Source organism: Cydia amplana, chromosome 25 (assembly GCF_948474715.1).
Source record: "Cydia amplana chromosome 25, ilCydAmpl1.1, whole genome shotgun sequence".
In the NCBI taxonomy this organism is placed as follows: Eukaryota; Metazoa; Arthropoda; class Insecta; order Lepidoptera; family Tortricidae; genus Cydia; species Cydia amplana.
In genome coordinates, this window is record NC_086093.1 from 5,019,006 (window position 1) to 5,028,292 (window position 9,287).

At 40.2% G+C, this 9,287-nt stretch overlaps 1 protein-coding gene across 1 annotated transcript; it reads right to left on the reverse strand.

The window, feature by feature from the left end:
• Positions 1 to 4,122: 4,122 nt before the first annotated feature.
• Positions 4,123 to 9,230, reverse strand: LOC134659756 (Fanconi anemia group D2 protein). The gene is made up of 2 exons (XM_063515449.1): positions 8,633 to 9,230; positions 4,123 to 7,598 (listed from the first exon to the last, which is right to left on the reverse strand). Exons 1-2 carry the CDS (start codon positions 9,195 to 9,197, stop codon positions 4,177 to 4,179), a joined length of 3,987 nt encoding a protein of 1,328 aa, XP_063371519.1. The 5' UTR covers positions 9,198 to 9,230; the 3' UTR covers positions 4,123 to 4,176.
• Positions 9,231 to 9,287: the final 57 nt, after the last annotated feature.

A 9,287-nucleotide genomic window follows, 5' to 3' on the forward strand; every position in this document is an offset into this window, starting at 1 on the left:
TTACATGCGCGTTGCCGACCATTTTAAAACTTATACACTTCTTTTTTGGAGATCTCCTTAGACTTGAAGATTCAATATCGCTTGTAAATTTGGGATCGTAGACTATTCATAGCGCGCCTTTGGACTGATTTGAAGGGACCAAGGTGGCATCTAGGTGCTCCTGCCCAAAGGTGACAGCAGTACTCATTATATGGGATCTGTCCATGGCCGTACGCAGCATTTTTTAAGGGGTGGGGCAGAAGTAGGGGAGGCTGGGGACGTTGTAACAGGGTACGGTTGAAACAGAGATTCTTAGCTTATGGTCAGAGACCAGGGTGGGACAACTGCCCCACCTTGCCCCACCGTGGGTACGCCTATGGATCTGTCTGCCCCAGAGTAAAGTATCGCCTCCCTTTATTGAGCACACCGAGTTTTTTAGATACGAGCGCAGCCTACCCAGCAAGGTGGCTACGAAATTATTGGACGTCACTGATGGAGATGTCAACACCGAGGCTCCCAATACTCCCTGACATGGGAAGGGTTGTGCCTTGAAAAATGAGGTTTTCTTAGCGGTAAACAAAATTGTGCCTTGGTGGGATTGAATTGGACTAAATTCTCCCGATCCCACACCGAAACTCTGGGTAGAATGCTCTCAATACCTGACACAGGTTTTTCACGGCATTCTAAGTATCACAGCACGAGCGATGTTGGCACGGCATGTGTTATACAGGTTGGTCCAAACCTTGCCGTCCAAAAATTTTTTTTAGATTCCTCACGCTGTGGGCTATCAGAATATGTATGTTAGCCGACTTTTCGTAGTTTTCGAATTATGATTTTTATTTTTATTACTTTTAACTATTGTTGAGAAATTCCGGGGTGAAGCAATTATTTATTAAAAAAAACTATTGAACTTTTTTGAATATTACTTTTTGTAACATAATCCTTCACAAACGGCGCAGTTGCTAAAAATCAGCATTCTCACTTGGCCGAGTTGGGAAAAAAAGACAAACTTTTACGTTCAAGCATGTCAAGCTTAGATGTTGCCCTTACCTATATAAATAAAAAATACAAGCGATTTCAAGGACTTTTGGTTATTTTAGAAACTGCTAAACCCTACGTTTTTTTAATAGGTCAAAAAAGTGATACTTAATAGTCATAAGATGTCAGAGTCGCCGGTCAAAGGAACTGAGGTGGAAAGCTTCCAAATTAGTAATTCATTACAAAAATCCTCTTTTGTTATTTCTACTATTATTTTATGGGGTCACTTCCCCATCGCTATTTCATGTTATCAGTGCAAATACCACGAACAATTATTAGAAGGCATACAAGTAACGCAAAGCTTCACTCCGGAATTTCTTAACAAAAGTTAAACTCGAAAACTACGAAAAATCTGATATGATATGATATTCTGATTACCAACGACGAGGATTTAAAAAAAAATTTTTGGACGTCAAGGTTTGGACCACCGTGTATATAGGCCAATTACAGGGTGGCTAAAAAATAACTGCATTTCCGTTGCCAGGGAGGTTTTGCGATTATACTGAGCAATTTTTACTATGAGACCAACCCCTAAGTAGCTAAAAAAAAATTTGACTGTTGCCTACATTTTGGCTGGTCCATTTTCTATGGGAGGTCTTTTGCCCATTTTGGCGCCCCCCCCTTGGACGGCGCCCGGGGCACGTGCCCCCCCCAGCACCCCCCTAGTTACGCCACTGCTACCATGCCGCTCGTTCGCTCGCTCGCGCTCATCGCGCTGGTCACTGTGGTCGCTGCCTTCACCGACGTTATTGGTGATAGAAAATGCGTCAACAAGAACATTGGTTAGTATATTACGTATCATTCACGAAGTTCACAAAGTAGTACCTACTCGTACCTAACTGTCTGTATGTTAAAGTTAGACCAAGAAACGTATGCAGCCATTTTGATACCCCACGCAGTGCAAGTGTTATCAGTTTGAGGCCCGGGGATGGACACAGAGTTGCACTTGGTGACCAAGCTAAAGTGGCTTGGCAACAATGTTGATAGACAAAGTTCTATGACAGCCATACTCTAAGTGTGTTCCGCGACACCCCTGCAGGAGTTCCGCGACAATTTAGAATTATGTGCTTATTAATAAAAAAATATAGGTACACTTCTAAAAACTATTGTTTTATTGTAGTATAGGGTCCCATCAAGTATTTCGCTTTCCAAAAGGGTTCCGTCAAAAAAAAAGATCGAGAACCGCTGTTCTATAAGATTATGACGTTTAAATAACACTTGCATCGTCTGGGCTATTAGCTCCTGATAGTTCCATATTATAGGGAAGAGGGAAGAATTTCTTTAAAAAAATATGAAGTCGGTTATTTTTTTGTTATTAAAGGTATTTAAAATATAATCTTTATTTGCAGGTTCTAAAGGCGACCACATAGTTGAAATTGCTCAAAAAATTCCATACGGGAAGACAAGAAAAAACTTTTTTTAAAGTAAGATTATTTTATTACTTATTTTGTGGTAAGATTTTTACTTGTGTTAAATATTATTCTTTCTTTTTTTTACCATTGGTCGAAAAGGTTTGAAATGAAAAATTAGAAAGAGACTTCCGCTAATATTATTAGTTACAAGTTGTTATGCAATGGCCCCTGGTGTCAATACTCCTAGTATTGATAGTTTCAGTACTTGACGTTAGATGTCGACTCCGAAATAACTAGCGTTTTGTAAGATAACTATTGTAGATATGGAGTTACTACCTACTCTTTCTTTACTTATATTTCTCAATGTTAGCTTATGTCGTCGTATGTGTCCACTTTAGCGTATGCTGCGTATGTGTCGACTTTAGCGTATGCGTGTGTGCTTGAGCACTTGTATCGTAATGTACAATTTTCATTGAAGTCATCAACTTATTTAGTTATTCTTATTGTTATTTTGTATGTATTCCAGAGCATTTGCAGGCCAATGAAGTGGGTCGGTGAACATGTAATGGTGTGCAACAAAAATGACATCACTACAGAGTTGCCGTCCATCGACGGACCACCCGAAGGAAAGTTAACACCCATAAATATCACTTGTAAAGATCATGACGGATGTGACTTCTTTTATGCCTATCAATGTAAGGGTAAATGCCCCTTGTAAAGGCCATTCTAAATTTTAAAACTTTTAAGTTTAGCACGCACTACGATTAATTTCTCCCGGTTTCAGTCTTGCAAGTGCGTGCGCTACGTTACACTTTTTGCGGTTCTGAAACCGCAATAAATTAATCGCAGTGCGTGCTAAGCCTAAAATAGGTACTTATCACAAGGTTCCAAGTGGACGAAAACTAGAGGATGGAGGGAAACTAGCTCAATGACCCTACTTATATAAAACCAGAAGCACTCCATACTATAGCAGCAACACTTACGATACCTACACGCCTACCAAAACATCATCCTTACTGCATGTTGCTCTAGGTAAAAAGTGATTCTAGTTTAATAGACATTGCCATCCCAATGCACTTTACAACTCTTATAGGTAGTCTGTTCGGAAAGAGAAGAGTCGTGGAATGTATTGGGCCTCATACATTACACGACTCTTTTTCCGCACAGACTCTAGATTTGATTTTAATATGGTCGTTCCTATACTTATATGAATAAATAATTAATGGTATATCTTCTGTTTTTATTAAGTTATGTTGGACATAACTGAAACAAATGTTGCGATGGTACAACATTCGGGGTTCGTCAACTTCGGGCCTGCTAATTTGGTTCAAATTAGACAAATTCCATTCAGCCCACTATAAGAAATGCTCATGGCGAAAAGCTGCCTGCTCTAGTGGGAAGCGAGGCAATTTGACACAAGGGGTACAATTGTACACTCCCTTATTTTCACGCCCACAATTAGGTATAAAATTAGCTGTACTGTGCGAAACTAAAATGTGTCTAAATGCATGCAAGTAATAGTCTAAGTACTTTGTCGGGATGTGACGCGTATGGCAGCTTTCAATAACCTGCAGAAATTACGATTATACCATTGAATTTAAAACTCTTAGCTTTATTAGAAGTGTTAAAAAATAATGTCACGTATCCGACACATTTTTGGATTGCCCCACCAAAAGTATGAAACTATCACTGAAGGATACGCCTTCTGAAGAGAAATCAATAATCAACCTTTTATATTTATAACGTAACGTTTATTATAAAGACTTTAACACAAATTAAACATGGCATTGTTTAAACACTAAATTCCTTATATAATGTCACTGACACTATTAACGTCACCATCGTCACTGGCACCGCTCTCGTCTTCCGGTAACTGCTCATCGCAGTCGTCCACCGACTCCTCCCCCTCGCTCGCCTGCGTGGCGATCACTTCACCGTGTATATCCTTATTCTTCAGATTCCCCATCCAAAACGCTTCCGAACAATTGTTCGCCGCAAGCACGGCCTTCACTTTATACACCAACGTTTCTAACATCTGTCTCATGTATGGCACTTTACTCATCAGCGCCATATCTTTTTTTATCCTAGCGTGACAGCAGAGCGACTGGAGAAACCTGGTCGACTGTTGCAAAATCTTCAGCACCTCCAACACCTCCTGCGTTCTCGTTTTAAAATTCAACTCCATCATAGGAACGCCCTGTGAAATGAAGAGTTTCAAAATTGGTAGCGACTTCTTGAAGAAGGCGAGCAAGTTGTTTCTGTTCTCCAAAGTTTTGGCGACGTCCGACATGTACTTCAGAACAGTGACCACGTCTTTCCATACTTCTAAGTGTTCGGCGTTCGTTAGGCCTTGGTTCAGCCGCGTTTTAGCGGCCTCGTGCACTGCCGTCCCTAAATTCCTATAAAGTATAGGAAAATTGCTTTTATTGATGCATTTGAAGGTCTCTAACGTATCGTTTTTTCCTTTGAGATTCTGAATTTCTGTATTCAGTTGGAGAGCCAGATTTTTCAAAGAAATGATCTCGTTGTTTGTGAAATAAATTTGGAACAACTTATCAACACTTTGATTGAAAACTAGGCCCTTTTCTGGTACGCCGTCAAAGGTTTTCCATTGTTGGGAAAGGAAATTTTTCGCCATGTCTCTCAGTATCTTTATTAAAATACTACTGCTGGAGTATTCTTGGAAAGTTTTCATCAAACCTATCAAAGACACTGCAGTAGATAATTGTAAACAGTATTTCTCATGCTTCTGGAGATATTTTGAGACACCTAGAAGCAGTTCTTTCAAAGAAACTGCATCAGGATTGTCCTTTGATACAGTTCTCAGAGAAACCTTAAATAAGGCGACATGGTGGTTCCTGAATCCGAGCCACTTGAAATATGTAGTGAGGAAAATGTACATGTATTCCAAGCATGTCAGATATTCTTCGAGGTCTGGTGGGTACATGAAGCCACTGTCATTTTGGGAATGTACAGTGGAGTTTCTCTCTATATAAGCAGTCAACGATTCCAAATGAGACATCACCTTTGGCAGCACTTCGTTGACTGTCTTCGCGCACTCTTCCGCCTTTTTTGCATCGTAAGCCACGCAGTTTTCTGGTTTAGAGAGGAAAGTAATCCTCTTCACTTTTGAGATAAGAATCTTCTCCAAATTAGCGTTCAGGCACATTAGTAAGAATTTTAAGGATTTCATATTTAGATTCTCCATTCCGTCTGACAGCTCGTTGCTTAGTAGATTAAGCAGGTCCAAGCTTAGTTCGCGGAGTGGCAACTTGTGGATAGTTTCCAGTTTGTTCTTTATCGGCGCATTTGGTGTCGGTTGAGTCTTAGCCGTCTCTGGCAATACAGTATCGTTGTGTGCGGGTTTCTTTTGTGGCTTTTGCTTGGGCGCTGACTTGACCACCCCTCTGTCTGGGTGCCCCGTGTACCCGCTAAGATTAAACGTACAAACGGGAGGTTTGTAAGCGATATTCGCTTTTATCAAAACATTTAATATCAACGACTCCATTTCTTGAACTTGGTGAAGTCTGCTAAGAATTTTCGGAGTCAAATTGGCGTCATTTTGTATCGCAAAAGCGTTCAATAACTCTCTGAACCAATTTGTGCAATGGATTAAGCAATCTAGGACGCCACTGACGGCGGTACTGTCCAGTTCTTCGATTTCGTCGATGTCAAACTCTGGCATGACAACAGGGCACCCCAGCAACGCGTCAATGGTGGATAGATCTCCCTCGTGCTGCCGGGAATGGAGCGTCGCCACCAATCGAAAGAGAGGAGACAGTATAGCTACATTGACTTCCTTCTCGTCCAACGCCATTCCAGCAATATTAATAGCTATAACTTCGTCCATCTCTCCTTCAGCATTGAGACAATATTGCATCGTCAACTTCAAATTTTTGATGCGAGGTTTATTTATGTTATCGACAATGAAGTTTTGCTGCAGATCATTGGTGGCGGCGTCGGTGAGCCACGCCAGAAAATTCTTGCTCATGCACGTAGCTGACGATATGACGGCAGACATTTCATCGTAAAACAAGGCTGTCATGTCAGGGTAGTTGGATGCACTTCTGCTGATAAATTCTATGATTTCCGCAGCTTCCCTGAGGTCTCCTGTGGAGAGAAGCGTAGTGGAACTGTAACTAACATCGTCAGGTAACTCTATCGTTGGTTCATCGTCATCCTTTGCTATGAGGTATTTGATGGCATGTACGCCGGATATGATGCCTTGGATTTTCACTTTAAGTCTCGACGTGCCGAGTTGTTTTCTTATGATCATGTGCATGTCGTCTCTTATTACCGAGTTGTCGTAGCTGTAGGCGAGTCCGCAGACGATGTTGACGACGGCTTTGAACTCGTTTAGAGTCATCTTGTCCGTGTAGTCAAGAAGGTTCAGCATCTGCAAGCTCTGAGGTTTCAAGAGGCCCATGTCTTTAGCCGCCACATTGTTCAGTATAACCAATGTGTTCATGAGACACTCTTTGTTGTATAAGCCAACGTGCAGCAACTCTGCGACTATGGTCTGCCTGTCACGGGCATGGGAGAACATCAGAACGTAAATATGTGACGCTAAAGATATCACTAATGGCTCCGAATGAATTCTCATCAGGGCGTTGGTCAGCCTGATTAACGTATCGAATTTATCTTTCAAAATCGGCTCGAATTTTTCAAACGCATCACTGATCAGGGGCTCCTTAAGGATATTAAATTTTACCTGTTTTTTAATCAAATTTTCTACAAGCTTCTCTTTGTCTTCTGATGTTGAATACAGAATTAAGAGTATGATGAAGTCGATAGGATTATGGTCAGTGTCAGTTTTACAATTTGAAACCACTTTCAGCCATGCATTGGCTATGGCTTTCGATCCTACCATGGAGTGTCTAATTGCTGTGGCAGTTAATACTTGGCTCGTGGCTATTTCTTGAGGGGAGGCTAAGGATGTGGGCCAGCCTAGGGAATCTCTTAGTCCTTGGACAATTTCCATGCATGAGCTTTCATTGGATCTTTCACTAAGAAGGAACTTGATGAAATTAGGATAGTACATACACTTGGGGATAGTTTTGACGATGGCCAGAGCTTTCTGCTGCAGCTGACTGTATTGTTCATCGGAGAGGCTGAGATAGGTGAAGCAGTCTAGTATGGCCGGAACTAGTTCTAGGTCATCACGCAGAACCCTGCTTAGTTCAGTTACTACATTATCAAGTTCTTGATCACCTATGATGTCCGGGATTGCTGCAACAATATGAATATATCTGTTTTAAGAACTATTACAATATGTATTAGTATTACATTTCCTTTAGTTTCATCTGTCTGTAATATAGTTGTCACTAATGGTGAATTATATCAATAAAGCGAGTAAAACCTCAAATACATGTCATATGCTATATGCTAAAATAAGTTTATAGTCAAAAATTCATTTCTGATGTAAACTTTATTGCTAACTGCACTTTTCTTTCAACAGGCAACTAATAGTCACCAAGAGAATCCTAACGAACCCAAACACAACTAGGTTGCGTTGTTTTATCACAGAGTTCCTTTGGCGGCCTCCCGTGTCCATCATCAGATCAGCTCAATGGTACCATAATATTGCATGTCACCCAATTTGCAGTTTGCAATAGGCATTTTATAGGTATAATTTTTAATAGGAGAGCCACAGTACTAAAGTATAGGAAACATGGAAAAACACCAAAGGTATCATAAAACCTACCAATTTACAGAACCTCAAATTCATTACAGAAAATAACAAAATTAGATATATTAAACAAACAGTTTCTTCTTCAAATGCAAGGTATTTTCAACCTTTTGCCAAATTTTCAAGATGACTTTATATATCATGCATACTGAGCAAATTTTACTATGGGACCAATGCCAAAATCATAAAAAATAAGTTCGGCTCAGCCATTATTTTTCACAAGTTCAGAGTTGGTTTCAGAGTAGAAGTTATTTGATATGACCTATGAATTCACTTCTTAAAATATAGGTAAGAGTTTAAAAAACACTCTGTGTATGATACATGCACTTAAGATCGAGTGGCCCACTTATACAATAAATATTTATGTTTTAAAACATTCAGCAGCAATCCTTACAGTGGTAGCCATAATGTTCAAATTAAAGTTTAAACTCAAACATGTTCAAATAAAACAAAACAAAAGCAACTCATTGTTTTGAATTTCATTGGAGTTTGTACTACTGTTAAGACAGTGGGTCAAGAGGTGAAAGCTATTTGTTCTGTGCCATCACGGGTAAAAGTAGTACCTATGACCTACCTGTAATGATCTCCAACTTCACTGGCTTCTCGGACGCAATTACCAGTAAATTTATCAAGTACGTCGAGATTTTCTGCAGATCCACGATCTGATCTAAACCTGAGAAACACTTCAGAATCTTCTGGATCCAGGGCCCGCAAGCATTTAATGCGGCCAAGTCTATTGCCTTGTTAAATATATAGTCTGTGAGTTTCTTCTGCAATACAGGAATGCTTAGTAATATTTTGACTACGCTCTGGCTCACTCTGGGACTACCTTCACAGTTCTCATCGGTAACCCTAACGATGTTAGGGAACACGTAATGTTGCAAGATGTTTTGGTCTTTGCACTCATTTTCAAAGTCTGTCAGCAGTTCGGAGACGTTGCGAGGATAATTCATATGGTTCTTGAGGGATTTCTCTACATTCCTCACTATTTTGACTGTTTCTTCGGACGCTTCGCACTTTTCCGGAGGATGCTTTAAGATCAAACCGCTTTCTTTCAAGCATTTGTGGAAATAGGTTTCGGAAACACAGAGTTTCTTTCTCTGACTGCTCTGAGCAATACTAGAGCGTTTTAAGCTCATATTTATGATTCAAATCGGTATGCAAACATAAATTAGTAGATTAAGATTAGCAGGAAACTTGTACCTCACAAAATAATAACAAACCCAAAG

Coding starts and splice junctions, on each gene's coding strand:
- LOC134659756 (XM_063515449.1), bottom strand. CDS start 9,197: ATGAGCTTAAAACGCTCTAGTATTGCTCAGAGCAGTCAGAGAAAGAAA. Junction 7,599..8,632: donor GAAGTTGGAGATCATTACAG/GTAGGTCATAGG, acceptor ATATTGTTGCAG/CAATCCCGGACATCATAGGT.